General features: G+C 33.0%; 3 protein-coding genes across 7 annotated transcripts in view; 1 reads left to right on the top strand and 2 right to left on the bottom strand.

The window, feature by feature from the left end:
• The window catches only part of LOC105834969, a 153,325-nt gene that overhangs the window by 126,200 nt on the left and 421 nt on the right, over nucleotides 1–26,704 (bottom strand). Inside the window, exons 2-3 of one of the 3 annotated variants that reach the window (XM_036288239.1) lie at nucleotides 10,038–10,511; nucleotides 9,755–9,949 (exon numbers count right to left, since the gene is read on the bottom strand). In XM_036288239.1, coding sequence (XP_036144132.1) covers nucleotides 9,755–9,949; nucleotides 10,038–10,480 — 638 coding nt within the window. In that variant the 5' untranslated portion in view covers nucleotides 10,481–10,511. Of the gene's footprint in view, nucleotides 1–9,754; nucleotides 9,950–10,037; nucleotides 10,609–26,704 lie in introns of those variants that run through there. The other 2 variants (XM_036288240.1, XM_036288241.1) reach the window with 2 other exon arrangements.
• On the top strand, nucleotides 11,739–13,801 carry LOC118646022. 2 transcript variants are annotated; one of them, XM_036288245.1, is made up of 6 exons: nucleotides 11,739–12,053; nucleotides 12,191–12,297; nucleotides 12,367–12,684; nucleotides 12,757–12,925; nucleotides 13,013–13,122; nucleotides 13,504–13,801. In XM_036288245.1, the coding sequence occupies exons 2-6, from the start codon at nucleotides 12,192–12,194 to the stop codon at nucleotides 13,740–13,742; spliced, it is 942 nt and encodes a 313-aa protein (XP_036144138.1). In that variant the 5' UTR covers nucleotides 11,739–12,053; nucleotide 12,191; the 3' UTR covers nucleotides 13,743–13,801. The 2 variants fall into 2 exon arrangements, with proteins under 2 accessions (XP_036144138.1, XP_036144137.1); XM_036288244.1 differs by having other exon boundaries at nucleotides 11,740–12,053; nucleotides 12,168–12,297.
• On the bottom strand, nucleotides 13,740–16,254 carry LOC118646021 (putative nuclease HARBI1). 2 transcript variants are annotated; one of them, XM_036288242.1, is made up of 4 exons: nucleotides 15,670–16,254; nucleotides 15,001–15,581; nucleotides 14,682–14,919; nucleotides 13,740–14,533 (listed from the first exon to the last, which is right to left on the bottom strand). In XM_036288242.1, the coding sequence occupies exons 2-4, from the start codon at nucleotides 15,384–15,386 to the stop codon at nucleotides 13,814–13,816; spliced, it is 1,344 nt and encodes a 447-aa protein (XP_036144135.1). In that variant the 5' UTR covers nucleotides 15,387–15,581; nucleotides 15,670–16,254; the 3' UTR covers nucleotides 13,740–13,813. The 2 variants fall into 2 exon arrangements, with proteins under 2 accessions (XP_036144135.1, XP_036144136.1); XM_036288243.1 differs by having other exon boundaries at nucleotides 15,001–16,254.

Below are 26,704 nucleotides of genomic sequence, written 5' to 3'. Positions count from 1 at the left end.
TGCTAACTCCGATACTAGAAGAAATGATCGCAGGAGAGTCTTGAAAGATGCAAGTAAGGGAGCGGAAACAATGTTGACCGGAAGAGAATGCCAGAAATAAATCGCCAATAAATGAAAGGAATTACGATATGAAGTGGTTCTATGACTAGGAATATGAAAAATATGTGATGATGTCATTGTGCGATTAGATCTTCTGGGTATATATATCCAGCTAGCAAAATGACGCAAACTTTGCGCGAAGTTTGCCGCAAACTCGAGCAAACCTTTGCAACAAAATTACGACAAGGTGTGTCCGCATTAAGCTTAGCTTTTGCTGGGAAGGCTTGTTGTAAATAGTATGACGCATATTTTATGCAAATAACAGGGTAAAATTTGCTAGTAAAGCATAACAACAAATTTGCAGCAAGAACAAGGCAAACCTTGCTGTACACAATATGATAACAAATTTGTGGCAAGAATAGAGCAAACCTTGCTATGCACAATATGATAGCAAATTTGTGGCAAGAACAGGACAAATCTTGTCGAAATTAAGATCAACAAAAATGAAATATTGGACTGATTAGTCCAATATCATATGTGAATGGTGCAATCGTACTTGGTTCTCTTGTTCTCGACGAGCTCCTTTTATTAATTCAGTAGGTAAATCTTTTTCACGAGAAATGCGCCATCTCGAGATAGATAGTAAAGTCACCCAGAAATAAAGTTTAAAATCCGATAATGCAACCCTGTTATTTGCATAAAATGTGCGTCATACTATTTGCGACAAGCCTTGCCAACAAAAACTAAGCTGTTTACGGACACACCTTGTCGCAATTTTGTTGCAAAAGTGTGCTTGGCAAGTTTTATTTTGTTCTTGCTACTAATTTGCCGTTATTCTGTGCCTAACAAGATTTCCTGTTCCTGCTATAAATTTATTGTCATGTCGTGTAGCAAGGTTTGCTGTTATTTGCTTAAATTTTGCATTTTATCGTGTCGGGGCAAATCTTGTAATTTCTCTACGTAATATTTATGTACAAGTCTTTCTCTGTTATTTGCAGTATCGTGTGATGAAAACTTTTGCCGTAAATTTGCTCGAAACTTACAAGACAAAGCAACAGATAATTACTTGTCATAAAATTGTTGTCAAAATTGAAACAATCCTTGCTGTAAAGCTTTCACGATATGTGATTTTAACAGGTCTGGCTAGCAGAGTATATGCATGTGTATTTTATCCATCTTTCTCTTTTTTATGTAAGTCATGTTTTTCCCTGAATATTATAAAATATAGTTTTTATCTTTTGATAGCAAAAACAAAGAATATTTTAAAGATAAATTTATATGTACTATGTTATGTACATATGTTAGGTACGTATGTATCTAACAAAATTACCTTTTAAAAAAAAGGTAAAAAAGGTGCCAAATGCTTGTGTACGTTCCTAAGAAAAAAACTATTAATACCATAATTACAAAAGAATGTGTGTTGCATAAATATTATTTTATTTGAACTTTGTATTTACATTATATAAATTGTATATTTTGTAGCCACAAAAAATTGACAAATTAAAAACAGAAGTTGACAAAAGTAATATTGGAAAAGAAGCTCTACAGGAAATAAATTCTACCAAAAACGTAATAATAATTTGCATACAATGATATGTCGCAGAGGCAAGTACTATACCATCTCACATATGGCTAGATTGAAACTATAACATAATTACACAAGAATGCGTGTTGTATAAATCTCATTTTATATGATTTTTTGTATTTACATTATATAAATTGTATATTTTATAGCACAAATAATTAACAAATTACAAACCAAAGTTGACAAAAGTAATATAGGAAAAGAAATTCTATAGAAAATTACAAAACATGCAGTATCAGGAAGTTATATAGTAGCAAAAAATTTCGCTATACTTTTAAATTTTACTAAATTTACTAAAAAGATAATAAATTATCAATATATATAATAATTTTTTTTTGCAAAAATATATATACTCTAAATAAGATGCTTAATACTACAAAATGCGTGATATCGGAATAAAATTACCTTTTTTAAAAAAAGATAAAAAAGGCGCCAGGTGTGTGTATGTGCGCCCCTAAGAAAAAAACTATTATATTAGGTAAATTGTCTTACTATCCTATTGTTTTATTGTTTTCTCTACACAAATAATGATATAAAATAAATGCGCCCATTATAAGCGTAGGAAGCGAATTTGCGAGCAAAGCGTTAGCGTTTGTTTTGATATTTTCGTGTGTATCCTCGGTCGAGACAAACCGTGTGAAACGCCGATTCGAATATCGGAATCAGTCGTCGGAAGCCCGTCAAGCGATCGACATGCGACAGTAACGTGGTTATACTAAATTATAATTGAACCTGTTCACTTTTAAAAATAAAGCTACTTTTATATTCCACTCGCGCTATTGTTCTCTCGCCAATAAACCTGCATTATTTTATCCTACAACTTAATCTGGGGGCTCGTCCGGGATCTGGCGAGAATGTTCAGGTGGTAAGTGAGATGTGCAAATACTTTTAATTAGACGATGAGTGACGACGAGAAAAGAACGAATGAGGCAGGTGATCGGGATTTTGAAGACGACGACAAAGAAGGCGATTATGTGAAAGACGATAAAGAAGACGAAGAAGATAAAATTATAAAAGTTAGAGCACGTTATAAAATCCCGTGTAATCTTGCCGCGTAACAAACAAATTCGGAATTTTCGAGAAGGTCGAACAACAGGAGCGTGTGTTGTGTATATTGAAGTCAAATAGTCGATCGCAAACATCGGAGCAAGGCTGTTGCGTGTCTATATAAGAGGAAAGAAGATGTCTAATCCGATGACGAAAGATCCTCAATTGCTTACTGTAAACGAACTCAAAGATCTTTTGAAGCAAAAAAGTTTAAGTGTAGCTGGAAATAAAAGTGAACTAATTAATCGGCTTCTGGGTACTGATTTAGGCGATACGTGGCTCCAAAGAAATGCAAATGATGGAAATACAGCAATTACATATGTAGACGGAGATTTACGGGACGATGGTGGGAGCGAGATCCGAGAAGCGTTCGCTGGGGGAGGCGGCGGTGTCGACAGCTATAATGACTCGTTTCGTTTGAATGTGAGTGGCAGGAGGCTTTGACGTAACGACGAGACGAGAGGCGGGACAGCAGCGAGAGATCGAACTGTATCGTCGGGAGAAGGAATTGGCGGAGAGAACTTGCATTAGCAAAGCGCGAAATCAAATTTTTGTGACAAAATCAGCGCGACCGCATGCCGGAGCAACGAACGCCTATCATGGAGGAAGCGTATTGCGCTCAACCTGCGAATGTGGAAATGACTCGACCTCTCGCACTGTCAAAAAAAAAATGGTATAACCGCTGTAGCTGATCTATTGAATTATTTTGCCGGTGACTATGAAACATAGAAGAAACAAGTGAGGTTTCTCAGAGCTACGTATAGGCTGGACGACGACTTGACAAGGATTTTAATCGGTTCGAGACTCAAAGGGCGAGCTATGGAGTGGTTTCACTCGAAACCGGAGTACATCTGCATGACGGCGGACGAACTTCTTACCGAGCTGAGAAGTATGTATTTTATCATCGATCTGATAGGATTGCGTTGCGACATCAATTCGAAAGACGAGTATGGAAGAAAAACAAAACATTTCACAACTATGTACACGAAAAAATAATAATAGCGAATCGCACTAGCATGAGCGATGATGAAATCTTAGGATACATTGTCGATGGTATACCGGATCTGGATCTTCGGAATATGGCTCGAGTCTAACGATTTTCGACGAGGGACGAGATTCTGCAGGCCTTCAGCGAGATTACCCTGAGCGACAGAGGCAGTGCCTCTGCAACCGACAACGTGAAGGTCGGCGAGAAGAGGGACAGTGTCAAACGTACAGGTGGCAAGTATATCAAAACGGATGCGAACATAAAAACTAAAAAAGCCGCGAATAAGAGCGTAATATTATTATTAAGCATTGTTACAATTGTGGGTCGAAAGATCACGTGAGCCAAGTGTGCCCAAATAAAGCTCAGGGCCAAAAATGTTTTCGGTGTAACGAATACGGTCATATCGCGCGAGGTTGTTCCGCGAAAATAAATTTTACGTCAGCGAATAGTTGTGCGGTAGATCAACCAAAAGGCGAAAGGAAACTAAAGATGTACTAATTAATGATATTTCGGTTAGCGCGATTATCGATACAGGCAGCGACATCACGATCATGCGTGCGGACGAATACATAAGAATCAACGCGCCACGGCTTGAGAGCATCGCAACACCGTTCCGCGGTGTCGGCACTGAAGAGAACGCGACACTGGGACGTTTTGGAGCAAAGCTTACAGTTAATGGAAATTCGTTTGAGATTTTAATTAATGTCATTTCGGATGACCCCCTAAGGGAAAAATTGCTGATCGGTAGAGATTTCCTTAATAAAGTTGAACTAAATATGAAGCGTGAAAAGACCGTCATAAAGCTGACGACGGCGATGCGTTCGCGGAGGTTTGTCGCGTGGACGTGGGTGTCAGTCGCGAGGTCGATGGCGTTGAATTGTCTCACGTGCAGAACGATGCTCACAGGCGAACGTTGCAATATCTTGTAGACCGATATAAACCCAATCGAACACACAAAGTTGATGTAAAAATGAAACTTATTCTAAAAGACAACAAACCAGTTTATCAGAAGGCGCGGAGATTATCGGTCGCCGAAAGAGTTAAAGTTAATTATACGCAAATAGACGAGTGGCTGAAAGACGGAATTGTGCAGCCATCCGTTTCTGAATACGCGAGTCCGATTGTATTAGTAAAAAAAAAAGATGATATAAATCGTCTTTGCGTTGATTATCGGCTGCTCAACAAAAAGATAGTTAAAGATCGTTATCCTCTTCCGCTTATAGAAGACAGTTATACGCGTTGCAAAATGCAAAAGTTTTTAGTACATTAGATCTCAGGAATGGATTTTTTCACGTGTAAATAGACGAGTCAAGTAGAAAATATATCGCATTTATAGTCCCCGACGAGCATTTCGAATTTTAAAGAGTGCCATTCTCTGTAATTCACCCGCTATCTTTCAGAAGTTCGTTAATGTTGTGTTTAAAGATCTTATTCGTGAAGGTGTTGTGCTAGTCTACATGGATGATCTGATAATACCGTCGGTCGACTATGAAGTCGGTCTGAAAAATCTTGAGCGTGTCTTAAATGCTGCTAGTCAGTGCGGTTTAATTATTAATTGGAAGAAGTGTAATTTGCTACAAACAGCAGTCGAATATTTGGGCCACGTGATTGGGGACGGATGTATTAGACCCTCGGAACGTAAGATCAAAGCCGTGAAAAAATTTCCGACCCTTTACACCCGCTACAATTCGACAAATTCAATCATTTTTAGGACTGACAGGATATTTCCGCAAGTTCATTCCGGGATATTCAATGATCGCACGACCACTGTCAAATCTGTTGAAAGCCGATGTAAAGTTCAAATTTGATGCGCACGAGAGAGAATCTTTTGGTCAGCTGAAAAGTATATTAATTAATAAGCCAGTATTGAAATTGTACAGAATTGGTGCGGAAACCGAGCTGCTCACCGATGCATCGATACACGGTCATGGTGCGATATTATTGCAACGCAGTAGTGACGACACGGCGATGCATCCGATATATTATGCGAGTGGTAAAACGACCCCTGCCAAAACGAGGTATACAAGCTACGAGCTGGAGGTCCTCGCTATTGTAAAATCGCTAAAGAGTATTATAATATTTTAATCCTATTAATACGTGGGATCTGGAAACGGTTGTGATGAATCTTCCGACTAAAAAAAGGACAGAAGAAGAAATAAGTGCTAATGTATTGAAAATTGCTTTTTGCAAAATTAAAGATAAATTTACAGAAATAATAAATAAGTCATTAATGATGGATAAATGTCCAGATGGCTAGAAAACGTTTACGATAGTTAAAAAAATTCCAAAAATTTAAAAACCTGTAAAAGCTAGTGATTATAGGCCAATTAACATTCTGCCAGTATATGAGAAGGTGTTAGAGTTAGTGGTCAAAGATCAAATAGAAAACTGATAATTTAGTTAAAAATTCATAAGTCGACGGTACTGGCAAAAGAATCTTTATTTTTAATGCTTAACATTTCGGCCTTCGATATAGACCCTTATCAAATAATATTTAAAATACAATAGTAGGCGTCGTGTTAAAAAGCCATTAACTTATCTCCAAACTCCACTAAATTTTTCCGGAAATTTGTGTGGTCAAAGAATAAGGTTGTCAATGGTGTAAAAGCAATGGTAAATTGTGTCTTGTACAATAAGAAAATATAAAATAAAGTAAAAAATCACTTTTAATAGTCACTTTTTTGTATTAACTTGTGTGGATAAGAATAACCAAACGACCTGTGTAGTTCGGTACGTCGGTGCAATTGAACGTTGAATAATATTTAAAATAGAAAAATATTTAGAGGTAAATGGAGTGTTGAATGAACATCAATCAGGATTTAGAAAATCATATTCATGTAAAACGGCAATACAAAAAATAATAGATGAATGGAAATTGGAAATCGCTGAAGGTAAAATGGTAGAGGTCATATTTAAGGATTTAAAACAAGCATTTAAAACGGTAGACAGAAACAGATTATTAAGAAAACTATACCAGATTGGGATAAGGGGTAGAGTGTATGATTGGTTAGAGTCATATCTAAAAGATAGAACACAGAAAGTTAGATTTAATAACCAATATTCCAGAATGATGGCAGTAGACCATGATGTTCCACAGGAATCGGTCTTAGGGCCGCTACTTTTTATATTGTATATTAATGACATAACTGTAATCTATCTGATAGGAATGTGAAACTGTTTACGGATGATGCAATGATTTATGTAACAGGAAAATGTAATGACGAATTTAATAAAAAGATAAATAATGTATTTTATAAAGTAGAAAACTGGATAAACTTAAACAAATTAAAGCTAAATGCAGAGAAAACTAAGTATATGATAGTCAGGAGTAGTAGAAAGGAAGCTAAAGGGCAAGTTAAAATAGTATGTATAAATGGTGAAGTGTTAAAGCGAGTGGTAAAGAGATAAAATATTTAGGTATAACAATTGACAGTAGGCTCAATTTTGTTGAACATTGCAATTACATACTAAAAAAGATAGGTAAGAAAAGTAGCTTTCTGAACAGAATAGGTCATTATTTAACACCGTACAGTAGGCAAATAGTATGTAAGTCAATTATCGCACCGCATTTTGAGTATTGTACAACAGTAGTGTTAGGCATGGGTTAAACGCAAATTAATAAATTGCAAGTGGTGTAGAACAGAGCTATGCGAGTGATTTTACATTGTAAAAGAAATACCAGAGTGGAGCGTATGTTACAAACTTTGCAATATATGTCAATAAGACAGAGAATATGCTATAATACATGTATGTTTGTATTCAAAATATCAAAAGGGTACATGCCACATAGATCAAGAAATCTAGTGAGAGAGAATCATCAGAGAGAGACTAGACAAAGGGATAACATAGTTGTACTACTGCGAAACCCGAGTAAAGCACAAAGGAGTGTTTTTTATAAGGGTACCAAGATGTATAATGAATTACCTGCGGAAATAAAGCAGTGTGATAGATTAAGTAATTTTAAGAGAATGTTAAAAAATTATGTTATACACACAACTGCAAGATAGTAATATAACAGTAGATATTTGTACATTATTGTATTACAGTTATTGTATATTAGTAGCCGAGAAGGCTAAATAAAGTGTAATCATCATCATACCCCCCCCCCCCTCTCTCTCTCTCCCTCTCTCTCTCCCTCCCTCCCTCCCTCCCTCCCTCCCTCCCTCCCAGCCCTCCCTCCATCCCTCCCTCCCTCCCTCTCTCTCTCTCTCATCGACTCAAGTTTATTGGAAATTTCAACTATAGATCAAAGGGCAAACTTAAGAGTTACTCTGCTCAGGCCTGGCACAACAAGTGGCACAGGGGTTCAAGTAAAGAAAAATAATCAAATGACTATTTGCCTTTTTTTTTTTGTGTGTATATAATCTAAAGTTAGTAATGGTGAATGTGAGAAAAAAATCGGCTATAAAGTACTACCTTCATTACTGAAAAAAAAATGTGTTTTTTAAAAATTGAGAATAAACATTTTTCACTATTATACCACCCTTAGATAACTAAATACAATTTGAAATTCATGTTATATCACTAGCACACATTTACCATACTTACGTACTGTATTACTTCAATTATTGTAAACTTTTTTTATCTTATCAATTATTTCATTCAAACATCGTTTCAAAAATTTAACAGTACTTTTCTGGACAGCTAAGATATATTATTGTAAAGTTTCACTAACATCTGTTCATTACTTCTATGTTTAATACAACAATAAAAACTGAAAAATCCTGAAAATTCATCAATTCCCATAAGAACCCGTTAATAAAATATTTAATATCTAAATAACTAGCTAGTTCAGCTTTCTGAAATTTTGACAGTCAATTTATATCACTAATTTAAACTTCTCTACAAAGTTTCATGAAAATTTGTTCATTTTGATTTAGCAGCGGAACTCCCTTAAACATCAACTTGAGTCTTACTTATTTATAAGTTTGAACTATGAATACGGGCCTAAAACTGCATTGTACTTGAAGTTCGCAATGTTGATGATATTTCATCTTTGTTATTTAGTAAATGTAAATTAAGTTACGCCATGCACCTAAGCCAAATAAAATCGTTTCCTCACAGCACAAAAGATTTAAAATACTATTAAATTTTATTTTAATTTTGTAATACCTACCTATTAATAAAAATTAAAAATTGTTATAAACAAATTTATAATGTATATTTAAATTATTAATAAAAAAAAATATTGTTTTATGCAAGCTCTCAATTTTTATATTGTACCATTGCGATGCAAGATTGTTGCAATGGATGCAATTTTTCAGTGTATGTATGGAAAAAGTTAATAATTTTAGAATCATTTGGATGTTTTATTTTAATCTCAATATAATTTTTTGTTCTGTTTTAAAGTGTTTCCAAATTTGTGGGATATGACAGATTTCAAAAAGATTTTTGTTGTAACATTTTATTTGGCGAAATTCTTCCAGAATTGTTAAAATATATAAAATATCTACATAAAATATAAAAAGATTGAAACTTTTTCGAAAATTTTCCACAAAAATCAATACTATATAGATAATTCTTCACAATTTATGTGATCACAATTTATATCTAAAATATTTCTAGATTTCTGAAGTATCTGTTAAGTTTTGATGTTTTTTAATTTAAAATTTTTTTGCCAACTGTATTCAAATAAAGTGTGCCACAATATAAAGATTTTCTATATTTTTTATATTTATCATTTAAAATTATCATTTTTATAAAAGATAAATTTTTTGCCAGTTTTTTCCAGAAAATTTTCCTAAATTCTTAAAGGTATAAACTCAAATGTATGAAAATGTTTTTAGCTCTTTTTTACGATGCTGATTTTCTTGCTGTGCTAGTCATCGCAAAGTCAACAAATAACAATTTATATAGACAATTATTATTGCAATTTATTTTTAAAAAGTAAAAAATTAAATAGTGAGCGCAAGAAAAGCGTCTGTGATGTCTAGTATTGATATAAAACAAATTTTAACACGAACTTTATTTTAAACATTGGCATGGACTTTATTTTAAACAATATAAAATTTTACCACTTTCTGATTACTAATAATAAAAATTGTTATCAACCAAAGTCTTCAGCCAATGTATCAATGATACATCGAAAAACTTGCCTAATAATCTCCATGCACATTTTAGCTGCTAAATCTACTTCTCCCTTTGCAAATCTTAAATTTGCTTCTCCCATAAATCCTTGCAAAACTGGTGATAACACACGCTTTTTCTTTTTCTGGCGAACATTACTTGCTTTATACGACTTTTGTTCCACAATCTTTTGTACTGCAACACGATCGAATCCGATCGTCCTTCTAAAAATATCAAAGGATCAAAATATAATTTTCTTTCATGTAACACAATGTGTACAAAATAATGTAGAGATATTATCTTCCGTTATACCTAAACGTATCATTTTCTATCGTTTCTTGATCTATATCCTGATCCATTCTCGACGAATACTCGCTAAATGTTAACTCGCCATTTAAAAATTGTTTTGTTAATTGATCTTCCTCGTCTGCAGTTAGTGTGGTATCCTGATCTTCCACATCTACAACATCCTTGTTGGAATTACATGACGGAGAGAATATACTGTAATTTGGAATAACATCTGCCACCTCTTTAATTTCTAACGCTCTTGCTTCGACAAATTCATTTATATCCATATCCATTGAGTTAATAGCACTTTCATCCAATTCTTCTATTATCACCGATGCTACGCTACTATTATCATTAATAACCAGACTGTCATTGTTAATTGATTTTTCCACTGCAAATTCCACTTCCATCACAGTTTTTTCAACCACATCTATGTTGAGGTTTTCTTTGTTTGTATTGCACTCCATAATTGTTTCACTGTGTTATATATACATTTTGCTAATAATATCACATATCAGTTATATATATTACGCAAGATTACTTGCTTGCAAAAAATTGGATAATTACTTGTTAAAATGTTTAAAATTAAATAATAAAGTTAAATTTAAAAGTTATAACTTTTAACTTAACCTAGATAATTTAAAAATTTTTTTAAATTTCAAATAATTATTTTTAAATCACATAAAATTTGATTTATTATCTTCTTTTGGTAATTGTTCAAAATCGTTAAAATTTTTTTAATTTTAAAGTTTTACAAAAATTTTTTAATGAAATAGTTTGTTGTCAAGTTGAAGAATTGCACGGGAGAGATAAAAAAACCTACACACAAAATATTTTTTTTACTCAAAAAGTCATAAGTCAAAAGTATGAAGTTTGTAACCTGCGGTGGCACGCACGCACGCACGCACGCACGCACGCACGCACGCACGCACGCACGCACGCACGCACGCACACCCACACACTCTGGGAGGTGCAAGGGGAGCTTTTGACCCCCCCCCCACCCCATCGATAGGGATGCCCTGGATAGAAGTGCGAAAGTACGGCGCGTGCTTTGTTGAGAAATAACTATGTCAGTTAAGTCGTAATTTATCATCAACAAGGTATGCCCCGTACTTTTGCGCACTTCTACCCAGGGCATCCCTACAGACGAAGTGGGTATGCCTAAGTTGTGTATGTGCGTGCGGGCCTGTGTGCGCGCGCGTGTATATTTTGTTACGTCGAAATATACGAAAAATCACTTCGAAAAAAATGGCCCAAAAAATTAGTAGGTTACATATTTTTCGGGCTCCCCCGATTGATTATCACTGTCGGAGTCACAACAAACATTTTTATAAAGAAACCTGTAAAAAAACTTCAAAATTGATAAAAGCCATAATTCTAAACAATTATTCTTTTTTCTTATGTTAAAAATTTTTATAGAAAGTACTTTTTGTAATATTAAAATAAATCAATAAAATTTGTCAAATCGACTGTCTGGCAAATCAGTTTATTAGGTACACAACGTTTCGACCATTGATTTTGGTCCTCTTCAGGTGTAATATTTAATTAGTTGTCTCACTGACTCGTTACTTGGACGTGATTTATCATGTTTCTGCGTAATAGATATAATTTCTGCATAATCAAGAGACACGGTAGTGTCTCGCGCCAAGTGAACGCGCAGCGCGAGACCACATTTACGCGAGTATGCGACTTGCGAGCACCTGAGATTATCAGATCTCAATAACGATTTAACCGATCGAGTTCTAACTAGGTTCAATCGAAAGCTTGGGTTTGATTGATAAAAAAAAAGTTTTCATTTTTTTTCTGCGTGCTCTACGAGCGGAGATATAGCGACGCAAAGTCTAAAGGTGCGAATTCATGCAGCGAGAAATCGCTGGCGACTTTCCCCCTCCACATAGACATTGTGTGGTAGCGACAAATCGTCGGAAGTTCGTCCTGTCCGAACAGCATCGACAAGTCGCCACATCGTGCCTTTCAAAGAGCAATATTTGAATATTCACGGGGGAAAAGAGAAAAAGGGGCAATATGAATAATTGCGAGGTTAGTATAACATCAAAAATATTAATAAACTGATTAATTATTATATTATATTTGCTTGTGTTTACAACCGCGTATATCTAACCTATAATTTGAGAACATAATTTTGATTTTTAGTTAACTGTAGTTTATACCTGCAGTATGTGCGAAACAATTTGTCGTTCAGACGAGATTAAAGATCATCCCTGTTTGGAAGGATTTACAAGATACATTATAGATCAAAATAATTATTTTCATCCGCAGTGCGGTAAGTATAGTGAAATTACTGCAGATGCTAAATGTTAGATTATGTGTTTATATCTTCATATTTTTACAGATGATGGATCGATTATTAGAAAAAGTCTTATTGGAGGACAAGAGGTTTTTGTCGAAGAACAAACCGAACAGGAAGAAGCTGAGCAGGAAGAAGCCGAGCAAGAAGAAAGCGATCAGCTAGTAGATACGAATGTCGAGGGTGACTGTTGGAACAGCAATCGTCCGATGAATCTTTTAACGAGGAAACTACATAATGAAGAGATTCTTATAGAGGAAGTACGGAAACGACCACCTCTTTGGAATTTTAAATTACACATTTCCGAAAGGAGCGCCCGTACTAAGGAGAAACTATGGAAAGAGATTGCTGTTAGCATGAAAGGTATAACATTTTTTAATTGAGGCATGAGAGCCATATCTGTTATAAATGTATTTATCACGTTTTTTATCTTAGGAGAAATGACTGTAGCGCAAATAAAAAAGAAGTGGAAGTCATTGTCCGATATGTTCAGGAGACATCGCAAAGGTAACATTCAGCCTAGTGGTTCTGCGGCAGCCAAAAAGGTTAAATGGATCCACTACGAAAGGCTTAGTTTTCTACATGACATGCAACTTGAAAACGTGTACGTAAATGCACTCTCATACGTTTTATATAAATGTAGTTTGTACAGCGGTTAAAATGTTATTATTTTAACTTCTTTCTCTTTTAGGACAATATCAAACATTGCCGATCTCTCCAACAGTCCGGATGTTTCGCAAAACAGCACAGAAACATATGACCACAGTAGCAGTACATCGCAAAATAGTAGACGTAGATCACGTAAGAATATTTCAATTATAATTGAATTAATTACTGTTTAAAAAATGCATGCACTAAAATTACTAATTATGACGTTCTTATATTTTTAATAAATGTTAGTTTTGTAGAAAACATTTATAACATTGTACTGAAACAATTGTTACAATAAATAATTTTATTGTAACAAATGTTTTAATGTAATGTTTAAATAAATATAGTATATTTATAATTAAAAATACACATTTACCATAACTAAATATTTTTAAGAAAATAGTTAAGAAATATTATAATTGACTGCCAGTACTGAAAATCTATAGTTCACGTATACTGTAAATTTTTAGTACTGGTAGTCAATTTTGAAATACAGCCATTGTCAGTTAAAAAATAACAAATTGATTTCAGAAAGTGACTCGGGGCGCGAGAGGTCGGTCGAGCCTGGAGCCATTATGGACAGAGTGGAGGAATTGATGAATGAACCTGTTTTGGTTGATGTAACCGGAGGCCTGCCTAACGATGAATTCACTGAGTTCGGAATGATTGTCGCCTCTAAGCTGCGAGCTCTCAGTGCGGATGCGAGTGAATTGGGAATGATTGAAATATTGAAGCTTTTGCGTGAAATAAGAAAAAACGACCAAAAGTAGATTTTTTAAGAATATTTTTATATTTTTTAATATTTTTATAATAAAACATGTTAATAAGATATGCAAATCAATTATTTGTGTCTATTAAATTGCCACGGTATTGATCCTTCATTACAAAAATAATCGCGAAATTCATCACGAATTGCCATGCAGTATCGAGTACTTGTGTTGGTTCCACAATTAGTAATGTCTTGAAATGCGCATCCATCCTCCATTATTCTCCGCCAAGTACCTGGTTGAAAAGTATTTAGATCTACGCTTTCTTCGTCGATCATATTTAGGGGGACATAAATATTTCTTCCGATGTCTTCTTTTCGGAGCCAGTTATGCAAACACACTGTTGCTTGCACGATTGATATAGCAGTTTGTGGCAGAGCAATAATCGGTTTACGATACACTCGCCATTGACTCGCTAAAATACCAAATGTATTCTCGACCATTCTTCTTGCACGACTTAACCGATAGTTAAAAATGTCCTGCTGCGGAGTCAATCCATTTTTGCCTGGGTAGGGTCTAAGCAGATATGGTTTTAAAGGAAAAGCCTCGTCTCCCACAAGAATGAATGGTAGAGTTCGTCCATTTTCAACAGCTGCTGGTTTCGGCACATTCATGCGTTGAGAGTCAAAATTTCTCCCTATAACACTGTCTCCAAAAATTCCGCCATCACTTCGTCGGCCGTATGCTCCGATGTCCACAAATCGGATAATATAATTTGCATCACAAATACACAATAAAACAATGCTGTGCGATTGTTTGTAATTGAAATAGGTGGAACCGGCATTATTGGGACACTGAAATAATATCGAATGGTTATTTCAAATAATGCAGCGTAATGGATTTTTAAAATATTTTGGGTAAAGAGTATACATTGCTTATAAAGGATATTATCACTCTAATTCTTGTTACGTCAGAGATAAATATTTCTAAAAAAATACAAACCTGTATGGTCACATGTTTGCCATCAATGGCGCCAATGCAGTGGGCAAAATTTGTTTTATCCTTGAAGTCCTGCGCAATATCTAACCACTCTGTTTCAGTTAATGCAGGTGGTAAAACTAGTGGATGTAAGATATCCCAAATCGCTTTGCACGTCTCTCCAATTATGTTGTTTGCTGTGCTAACTCCTACGAGGTATTGGTATGACATTGAGATCATCGAATCACCAGATGCAAGATATCTGAAACATTGAGAACATAGAAGCAAACACTAAACATATTTTTGTACTATTACATATTATATATAATAAAACGTAACAAACCTTAATGTTAACGCCAAGCGTTCTTTAGGTCCTATGCACTCTCGAACAACATTCATTTTTTGCAATTGTGCTCCAACTAATAACAACAGTTCTTCTAACTGTGTTGCTGACATTCGAAAATAGTTATAATAACGTATGCCATCTTCCAACGTCAGTTTAGGAATGGACACATGAAAGAAGCTATGCTTCTGACGGTCTTTTAAGTATGGAGCTACCCAATACTGCTTCTTTTTGTACTTTCGCTTCTTTTGTATTTTTTGCAACTCCAACATTACAGCAGTTGCAATCGCTATCCGTCGCTTCTTGATGGTTTTTGTTATCGCTATTTTCAAATTATTTGCACACTGAGTGGTATACACCCCGTTTGTACGTACTGTCACCTTCATTTTTACTCACTACTTTTTATTTTTTATTACAATAATTATTTCTCTGCAATAACCTATAACTGACATTAAAGTCGCTAGCGATTTGTCGTCACATGAATATGTACCGGGAGAAAAGCGACGAATACTTGTCGCTGGCGTCACTTTTCCCCCACTTCTCCCAAGTCGCCAGCGATTTCTCGCTGCATGAATTCGCACCTTAAAATGTAGATTTTTTAATTAAGATACGTCGTCGGTCTTTGTTAAGTACACGAATTCAACACGAGAGGGCTCTTCTAAGACTTACCTGTGACAGTTTCTTATAAAATATATACTGCATATTGATATGATGATAAATTGCTGTCATTCGTAATATAATCGTTTTGTGAGAGTAAAGAATAAATATTAAGTGATATATCTGTAAATTGTACGGTTAATAATTTCTTATAAGAAAAGTCTCGTAGATTCGATGAGAAGTGCGCGTTCGTAGTCGAATATACTTTGACGTTAGCAGACGAATCCGCGGCGAGTTTCACGGAGATAATGTGACAGTTTGGGATTAATGATGTGACGTGCGCGAGGTTAACGGCGAGCAAGTTTTTATTTAGTTTCTCTACGCATATTACATTGCGAAAGATTATAGTATAACGTACTATCCGTTATACAATCAGATAAGTATATTATATAAAATTTTTATTTTTTTTTAATAAAAATAATTATTTTGAGATAAATCAATATACTTTGTGCCATGTTTTATTTTTAGTTATATATTAAAAGAAAGAGGAAGAAACACTGTATTTGAAGGTAAAGGAGAATAGAAGAACAGATAAAAGAAAAAAAATCGGTAAGGAGAGAGAGAAAAAAAAATTTTAATAGTTAGGAAAAATTAAGAAGAAAAAGTAAGAATAAAATAAAGTAAGTCACATATATACACATATAAATTATAATTTATGTTAAAAAGAGTGTTATTCTCAAATTGAAAGAAAAGGAGAAAGAGAGAGAGAAAAAGAAAGAAAAGAATAGCATTGTAATAATATTTACATACATATGTATGTATATATGTATGTGTATAAATTTAAGTATGTATGTGTGTATATATATGTATGTAGAAATATAATATGTATATATGTATACATATTTTTTTTAGTAAAAAAAAAACCTTCAAATCATTGTAGCTATTTCTCGATTATCTGCTGAAAGAGAAGAAAAAAGAAAGAGAAAAAGAAAATAATAAGCACAGCCATAAAAACCTTTTTTTTAATATATAGCCACAAAAAATTGACAAATTACGAATAGAAGTTGACAAAAGTAATATAGAGAATGAAGCTCTACAGGAAATTACAAAGCATACAGTATTAGGTAGTTATAGTAACAAATGCTTGTTGCTGCAGTTATAAATATTTAGAGTCTATGTATAAAACAATATAAAATTATAAGTGTTGAACAATTACAAAAATTTGATCTATCTGGCAAAAGTAATAATATAAGAATACTTTTGTTTCTCTATTTTTAAAAAATGATTTAGCAAAGTGCCATCAAAATTTGAGGAATTCAAGAAGCTACGCATATATCAAACCAATATATCATTGTTAGACATTTAGGAAGACAAAAATTTGGTACATTATTTACTACCGCATTTCACTCTCTAAATCTTAATCAGTGGATATTCACTGATTCGCAGTGGCATACTTGTAACTGTGATAATCATTGAATATTCACTGATGCAGCCTAAATAAAATGCTTAATACTACAAAATGCGTGATATCCGAACAAAATTATCTTTTTTAAAAAAAAGGTAAAAAAAGGCGCCAAGTGTGGGTATGTGCGCTCATAAGAAACAAACTATTATATTAGGTAAATTGTTTTACTGTCCTATGGTTTTATTGTCTTTTCTACACAAATAATAATATAAAGTAAATGCGCCAATTATAAAAATATTTGTACAAAATTTATTATAACTTTTTATTAAAATATTTAATAATAAACGGACTTGATGATCAAATAATTAAATAATTAAAATCAACCAACAGGATTATAGTAAAGCAAAAACTTGGCGCCTTTTTTTACCTTTTTTTTAAAAAAGGTAATTTTGTTCGTATAATATACATTATGCGTATTCTTAATTTATATTTACAAGGGAACCTCGCAAACCCGAAAATTCTTATTTTAATAAAACTTGGCATAAATGTAGAGAAGATAAATACATAAATTTAGGAATTTTTAGTTGGCGCTTATAAACGGTTTGAAGGAGTGAAACCACCCTTCAAAGTTGAGACATTTTTGCGTTTTCTCGGTATATCTCGCAAACTAAACAAAATAAAATGTTTCATACAAAAGAGTTTTACAGTATAGTTAAATATCTCTATTTAACTATTTATTTTTTCAAAAAAATTTTTTTTCAAAAAAAACTTCAAAAAATAAATTTTTTTCTGAAAAAATAAATAGCATAGTTAAATAGAAGTATTTATGCTGTAAAACTCTTGTATGAAACATTTTTTTATATTTTGTTTAGTTTACGAGATATATCAAAAAAACGCAAAAATGTCTCAAATTTGAAGGGTGGTCCATCCCTTCAAGCTGTTTTTTAACCAAAATAGAGAATTTCTAAATTAATGCATTTACCTCCTCTACATTTATGCCAAGTTTCATTAAAATCAGAAAATTTTCCGTTTAGTCTTATAAACGATTTAAAAGAATGAAACCACCCTTCCAAGGTTGGGACATTTTTACCTTTTCTCGATATATCTCGTAAACTAAACAAAATAAAAAAAATGTTTCATACTAAAGTTTTATAGCATAAATATCTCCATTTAACTACGCTGTTTATTTTTCGAAAAAAAAATTTTTTTTAATAAAAATAAATTTTCAATAAAATTGACTTTTATGTATATAGCATTTATAAAGTAATTATATTATATTATAGTAATTCTCTTATATACTATGTTTTATTTATATTATCTATGTATATATTACGTATGTTATATATTACCTATGTTATAATACTATACATTTATATTATTTGCATCCCCATCTTTCATTTATAGGCTTTCCTTTATTGGTGGAATATGTATAATTTGAAATAAAATAATTAACATATTAAGAACATTCGCAACATTTATGTGTAACATTATGCTTCGCTTAATTAAAAACAATCTAACAGAAAAATCAAGCACACGTTAGATGTGATATTGATGTGAAAATAACGCGTAACATTAATAAAGATACCAAACTTTTATTAATACGTGATTTCCATTTCATATATGATACATACCGTGACATGACAAATATAAAACTTGAATGCGAAATATGTGACGTAGACAGAATGAACACTGTGTGAAAGTAACGTGACTACTCTAATATTGCGCAACTGTTAGATAAAAACTAATACAAGGATGCAGATAATATACACTGGAACCCCGCGTTAGCGTACTCCGCGTTAGCGGAAACTATCCCCTCCATATGCACTCGGCCCACATGAGTAGCGTGTGTGGGGATAGCAATGAGCAATGCAGTCGCGTATTTCACGGAGTGGGAGTGAAACCAAGCAATAGGAGATAACCCCGCGTTAGCGGACCAAAGCCCCGAACAGTCCGCTAACGCGGGGTTCCAGTGTAAATGTATAGTATTATAACATAGATAATATATAAGATACATAATATACACATAGATAATATAAATAAAACGTAGTATAAGACAGTATAATTACTTTATAAATGCTATATACCAGTGCTCGGAATTAGTTGCACATTTCGCCTCGATTCCTGAGGCACCGCCTGCTATGCCCCCACTACCGCTGTAGGCTCGACGGCCGAGACGCCGAACGCGCGCGTGGCCTTGTGTCTCAGGAGCGTTCTACGATAGATATGCCTGGTCTATTCGCGTGATTAAAAAATTTTCTTGCGCTGTGAATAATTTTTTTATTTTTACAGACAATTAAAGTTATTAATAATATTTTTACGTTTATAAACATATTTGTATATACATATAATGAGCATAATATAACACAATGTAATAATTGCAATTTTGTCAATAGCTTTCCACATCACCCAGGAGGAAAAATATTATTAATAACTTTAATTGTCTGTAAAAATAAAAAAATTATTCACAGCGCAAGAGAATTTTTTAATCACGCGAATGGACCAGGCATATCTATCGTAGAACGCTCCTGAGACACAAGGCCACGCGCGCGATCGGCGGCTCGGCCGTCGAGCCTACAGCGGTAGTGGGGGCATAGCAGGCGGTGCCTCAGGAATCGAGGCGAAATGTGCAACTAATTCCGAGCACTGCTATATACATAAAAGTCATTTCATTAAAAATTTATTTTAATTAAAAAATTTTTTTTTCAAAAATAAACAGCGTAGTTAAATGGGGGTATTTATGCTGTAAAATTTTTGTATGAAACATTTTTTTATATTTTGTTTAGTTTGTGAGATATATCGAGAAAACGCAAAAATATCTCATCTTTGAAGGGTGGTTTCACCCCTTCAAACCGTTTATAAGCATCAACTAAAAATTTCTAAATTCATGTATTTACCCCCTCTACATTTATGCCAAGTTTCATTAAAATCAGAATTCGCGAGGTTCCCTTGTTAGTTTATATTGTCATTTACCAACGTTGGACATAACATGTTTCATTCTTCGTTGGTCCAAAATTATCAAACTGTTATGTCATAATTAAACATTTCACTTACACCTAAAGAGGACTAAAATCAATGGTCGAAACGTTGTGTATCTAATAAACGGATTTTCCAGACAGTCAATTTGACAAATTTTATTGATTTATATTAAAAATTTTTATTATATTATGTAATAAAAGAAAATAATAAAAGAAAATATATTCTCTCATATAAAGAATATTTCTTTATTTTTTATAAATTTAAGATAATTATACAGTTTATACTCATTGCTGCCAATATTGATGTAATTATGTTTATTCAATGTTTTTACATTAAGCGAAAGAATCTGGCAGAAATAAATGTCACTCGCAAAGCAAAATGTTTATATTAACTATTAAAGCTCTTTTATTTTATTATATTAATGTGTTACTAACCAATGGATTATTTAATAAAACATTTAAATTAATCACTATCATAGATAATGAAATTTGTTATACCAACGATATAGCAATATAAATGTTCCATTGTCACCTGCCATGCGAAAAGCGTGCAAATTTGAAATGTGGATATTCATGAATCACTTTGGCCCAATTGCACTAATACAGTTTAAATTTCATTTAATTTACTTTTTAATTTTTAAAACTAGAAAAAGACAGAAGATAAGTTAAACTAAATTTAAAGTAAAACTATGTACAACTCGGCCTTAAGCTCATTTCTACCAACGTAGATTAACTTTAATCTCAATTTAACTTGTTATGTCATTCTAGTTTCAAAAATTAGAAAAAGAGTAAGTTAAACCAAGATTTCAATGATATATGAATATATTTGTATTAAATTTTTGTTTTACAAAATAAATAATTCTACAATGTACTAAAAATAATACTAAAAAGATTAGCAAAACACAAAATAGGACATATGTACCACGAATATAAAAAAATTAAATGCTACTTTAACAAGTAATTTTTTTCTTTTTCCTCTAATTAGTCTAGTTACAATTTGGATACAAATACTTGCACTATTTGAAAGTTGTTTTCTATTTTTACAGACACTAGTTTTATGATAGGTCATTACCAGTAACTCTTTTTCCTGCACGCATCCTTATTACTAGCTTTGACTTAAAGCTAGTTGCTTCAACTTCTTGATAAACTTACATATCAGGTGTCTATCTGCATTTTTTTCTAAATAGATAGATATATATTTGTCTGATAGGTAAGTTTACCAAGAAGTTGGAACAACTGGCCCACAATTATATGCATCCCAGATGCGCACAGTAATAAATGGACACAGCAGGATGAGTAAAACGGACACAGTACGAAACGGATACAGTAACAAACGGACACAGTAACAAACGGACTTATATAGGTTTGCGTCTTTCCAGAGCATCCCTATCGACGGGTTGGTGCGGAAGGGGGGCCAAAGGCTCCCCTTGCACCTCCCCCCGTGTGTGTGTGCGTGCGTGCGTGCTGTGTTTGTGTGCGTGTGCGCGCGTGCGTGCGTGCGTGCGTGCGTGCGTGCGTGCGTGCGTGCGTGCGTGCGTGCGTGCGTGCGTGCGTGCGTGCGTGCGTGCGTGCGTGCGTGCGTGCGTGCGTGCGTGTGTGTGTGTGTGTGTGGTCAAGCATTCTCTGCATCACATGGATTTGCGACTGTATCCGTTTCACACTAGGTGCGTTCGGGGAGACACTATTAACGCTACAAACGCTAACGCTATCTGAATTGTTCGTGGAGCCAATAGCGTGGTAGTGATAGCGAGTTCCGTGAACAGCTATAGCGTAACAAACGCTGTTGAGCAGTTGATTAGCCACTGCCAGCAATATTAACAAAATGTTTATATATATATTAATAATTATTTATGTTAACTATGTTACTTAGTATATTTATTATTTTTCTTTATATATATATGATACTTATTTGTTTATATTTATTTTATATTCAATATTTTAATAATTATAAAATGATCATTAAACAATTAAATTTTTCAATGGAAATTGAAATTGTTGAAGTTCACAAAATAAAAATTATTAAAGTTATTTACGATCTTATTAAATAAATTTTATAATTTTTAAATAAATTAAATAATTAATAAGTCCTATATATTACTCTTTAATTAAAATGATTTTATATGTAATAAAATAAAATAATTTAAACAATTTCCTATAAATTTTTATTTTGTTCCATTTTTCTATCTTAATTCAAAATCAAATTAATTATTAATTTATATTTATTTTACATAATAATATTATATGTTTGAAGCTTATGCCTAATATAATTTTTTTATGTAAATTTATGTTCTTTTGCACTATGTCGTATACTGTCGCTCTTGAATTGCATTATTTAAACTAAAATTTTAAAATAATATATGATTACGTTATCAATTTAATTGATAATAATGATACTTAAGTCGTTTACATATTTGCAATTAGTACAGAAAAAGATTGCATTTCAAGACAAACAGTACATGCAGTCTAATGAATCAAAATAGTATATATTATTATATACATATTTTGATAAAAAATAATATTAAACTCAAAGATCCAGTCTTGATCACCTTGATAAAAATATATTAATGAAATATTTCACAAAAACTTTTTTATTTGATCCCTTTTTATTATTTATTAAGATTTATTAAAATGCATTAAAATTCATTAAAATTTATTAAAAATTAATATTTAACATTTATTAAAATTTATAAAATTTATTTATATAATAAATAACAATGTAATAAAATAAATTTTATGAATTTTAAGAAATTTTAACAAATTTAAATGAGTATATATTAAGGAATTTAAATATATTTTAATAAATTTAATAAATTTTAATGAAACAGATATCTCTTTTCTCTCTCTCGCTATATCTCTCTCTCCTCTCTATCTCTCTATACTCTATATAGAGTATCTCTTCTAGCGATCTTAGACTATATATCTCTCTATCGCTCTGATCTAGATCTATCTAGATCTCTCTATATCTCTCTCTACCCTTTTACCCCCCTATCATCTCTCTCTCCTCTCTTATCTTCCTATGATCATACTCTCTCTTTCTCTCTTAATCTAGATCTTCTCTCTCATAGCTAGCTCTTCTCTCTCTCCTATTTCGATATCTTCGATCCGATTCGCCTCTCTCTCTCCTCTCATCTACGATATATAGATATCTCTATCTAGTCGAGATATAGCTCTCTACGCATCTCTCTATAGCTCCATCTCTCTATAGCTCTCCTCTCCGCTCTCTGTACTCTCTCTCTCTCTCTCTCATCCTCTCAGCTTCTCTCTCTCTCTCTCTCTCCTCTTCTCTCTCTTCCTCTCTCTCTCTCTCTTCCTCTCTCCTTCTTCTCCTCTCTCTCTCTCTCGCTCTCTCTCTCCTCTCTTCTCTCTCTCTCTCTCTCTCTCTATCTCCTCTCCTCTCTCTCTCTCTCCTCTCTCCTCTCTCTCGCAAGGAGATGTGTTTAATTAAATATTTTCATTAGGACATATAAACAATTTCTTATTTTCTTCTTTTAAGATTACGCATAAATTTTCTCTAACCTTAAAAGAGAGATAGCACATGATGTTTAAACAAACAATGGTGGGGATTAAGCCAAACGCTATCCATGCACTACCTCTGAAGCAGTAGCATAGATAGCGTGCGTTTATGACGTCAAACGCTACGGACAGTGACGTCATCATAATTTTGATAGCGCTATCCAGCGTCTCCGCGAACAGCGGTGGTGCTACGTAGCGCTAATAGTAAGCTCCCCGAACGCACCCACTGTGTCAGTTTCGCATTGTGTCCCTTTCACTCAGCCTGCTGTGTCCGTTTATTACTGTGCGCATCTAGAACTCACTTAATTATATTCCTTTGCATCTAGAACACCCCTATTAAGTTAGATCCCCCACCAGCTAAAAAAATTTTTCACCCATAAAAAAATTTTGTGTTAATTAAGTGCTAATTTGGTGCTTTATTTAAAAATTTGGTGCTCGTAGATTTGGCAGAAAATTCGATTTATAGTGAGGAGGGACTAGGTTAATGCTAAGCTAGCTTCTCCCATGTAAAAAAATCAATACGTGCAACGCGAAAAAATCGAATGTACCAGAATTAAGTGCTAATGAGGTGATCTTAAAAGCTTCAGAAAACATTTCAATAAAGTAAACAATTCATCTGAAATTAACTAGCAAACATACATAACTATCACATTAAAGTGCAATGTAGCTAAAAATGTATACTGAATGTATATCTAATTCGCCATTTACCAATCTCAAGATAACATTAAATAAGAAACATTTTGATACCAATAATAATGGAACACCTAATTTTTTAATAACAGTTTACTCTTGATAACTCGTTGCGCTACTGGCGTTTAAGTTGAAGCGATGACTAGATTGAACTTTAAAGATTAAAATCACTCCTTGAAAATAACGTTTTTTTTGCGAATATCTTTGAAAATATAAGGTTTATAAAAAAGTTTTATACAAAAGTTTTATGGCATTTTATACTCTTCACAGTGGTATACTTATGTTTTTTAAAAACTTCAAATTTTTTAATTTACCCTCACCCCCACCTCTTAATTTGCAAAATATTATAAGGACAATAATTAACCTTAAACTTAAACTACTGGAAAATAGAGGTCAGATAACATTATAGAAAAGTTACAAAAAAGTATACCTATATACTAGATTCATCTTATGCAAAGTTCTTGACAAGTCCTGGGTCACAATAGTGGTCCTGCTGACAGTCTAAGAGCCTCCTTCTGCATTCGCACAAACTTCTGCATAACATGAAATGCATAATGCATAAGAGAATTAACCAATCAGAGGTCTTTATTTCTATCCTGGAGAGGGAAATAGACGATTCTGATTGATTGATTCTCTTGTGCCTCATGCACTATGCGTTATGCAAAAGTCTGTGCGGGGGCCCTAAAGGTTAAAGAGCAGTAAAAGCCAAATTCATTCATAATAATATATGGGTCCTGCCATTCAATTTTTTGGAAAATGAGATATAAGAAAACATATGTATTTATGATTTACATAGTGTAATGTCATTAAAATTAATCTTTCTTACATTCTAATATAAAAATTTATGCAGAAGAGGCAGTTATTAAATACGACGCAACTAAAGAAATAACGCAGCACTTTTAGCGTAGTGCCTATAACATAAGATCATCATATTGTTTTCCCAAAAATTGAATGGCGGAACCCATTATTATATATAAATAATTTGGCTTTTAATGCTCTGTAACCTTTACACTGCCAGCAGAGCCTTATTATAGTGGCCCTTGACAAGTAGGATTTCATCAAGAACTTTGCATGAGAAGAATATAGTATATAGATATACTTTTTTGTAACTTTTCTATAGTGTTATCTGATCTCTATTTTCGAGCAGTTTAAAAATTAATTTTTGTCACTACAAAATTTTACAATCTAAGGAGTGGGAGTGGAGGTAAATTAAAAAATTTTAAGTTTTTGAAAAACAAGTATACCGTTGTGAAGAGTATAAAATGTCATAAAACTTTTGTATAGAACATTTTTTATAAACATTGTATTTTCAAAGATATTTATAAAAAAAAAACGTTATTTTCAAGGAGTGATTTTAATCCCTAAACATTGTAATATGCTGCTAAAAAAATCTGGGTTTAATATTTTTTTGTGTTACAATATATTCAAAGCTCATTAAAATCAATGAGAGGTATTTTCAACTGTTTCCTTGTAAGATGCAATATCTTCAGATGCAAGTCTCATTCTCAATATGAGTGCATTAAATTAAAATCATCAAAAAATTACATATTTTTAATATCACACCTATGTAAAGCTTTTGAGAGTTTAGTGATTGGGGTTAATCAATAGCAGAATAAATTACAACAATCTGTAAATACACAAAATCTCATATAAAATCTATAACTTTGGATGCCTTGTTCTCGAATTAAAATGCTGTTTTAATAAATGGTTTAAGAAAATTATGAGAACTTTTGTGAAGATTATTTTTGCAAAAGCTAATTCCATGAGGGCCAACAAACAGTCTTATAGACCCTCCTCCTTTATAATATAAGATGTTTTCCAGCTAGGACACTCTGATGTCACACTGTGTTCCTCTGTGTATTGTTCTTGGAAGGATTAGAATTCTAGGTTCACAAACAATAATATTGATGCTAATAAACATCAAGAAAATATTGTTATTAAAATTAATATTTAAAATTATCATATTAATATATGTTAAATATAAAATTTCTTTGTAAAAATTTGTAACCCAACATTTTTTACATGCTCATATTCAGCTTTTTACTGTGTCGAGCAATATAACATTGTGTCAGTTGGAATACTTGTTAGACACTGTTACATTATATGATCTGTATACCTTATTAGTAAACAGCCATACAACTTACATAATTATAGATTTTCAGTACTGGCAAATGAGTACTACAGATTAAAACATGTGGAATATCATTTCTTTGTCACTATACTACTGTACTGGTGCAGTAAGTTAGAATAAGAAAAAATATACATTTGTTCCTGGTATAAATAAATAAGCTGCATTACTGTATTAGTGCAATAAGTTAGAATGAGAAAAAATATATTTCTTATTCTAACTTATTGCACCAATGTAGCAGTACAATGACAAAGAACAGGTCTATAGCCTATCCTGGGCTGCGTTCGAAAACATCACCCGAGTGCTCTTGAGTATCATTCTATCTTTGTTTCACATAGAACGAACAATAAGGATAGAATGATACCCGAGAGCACTCGGGTGACGTTTCCGAACGCA

This window comes from Monomorium pharaonis, chromosome 6 (genome assembly GCF_013373865.1).
Source record: "Monomorium pharaonis isolate MP-MQ-018 chromosome 6, ASM1337386v2, whole genome shotgun sequence".
NCBI lineage: Eukaryota > Metazoa > Arthropoda > Insecta > Hymenoptera > Formicidae > Monomorium > Monomorium pharaonis.
The sequence above is the reverse complement of the archived record's forward strand: the minus strand, read 5'-3'. Positions and strand labels throughout refer to the sequence as shown.

Bases quoted from the DNA above. Each gene is read 5' to 3' on its own strand.
- LOC118646022 (XM_036288244.1), top strand. The intron at 12,685-12,756 runs GTATAACATTTT...TTTTTATCTTAG, and splicing joins GATTGCTGTTAGCATGAAAG to GAGAAATGACTGTAGCGCAA. The intron at 13,123-13,503 runs GTAAGAATATTT...AATTGATTTCAG, and splicing joins AAATAGTAGACGTAGATCAC to AAAGTGACTCGGGGCGCGAG.
- LOC118646021 (XM_036288243.1), bottom strand. From the start codon at position 15,386: ATGAAGGTGACAGTACGTACAAACGGGGTGTATACCACTCAGTGTGCA. The intron at 14,920-15,000 runs GTTTGTTACGTT...TCAATGTTTCAG, and splicing joins CGCTTGGCGTTAACATTAAG to ATATCTTGCATCTGGTGATT. The intron at 14,534-14,681 runs GTTTGTATTTTT...ATATTATTTCAG, and splicing joins GCAAACATGTGACCATACAG to TGTCCCAATAATGCCGGTTC.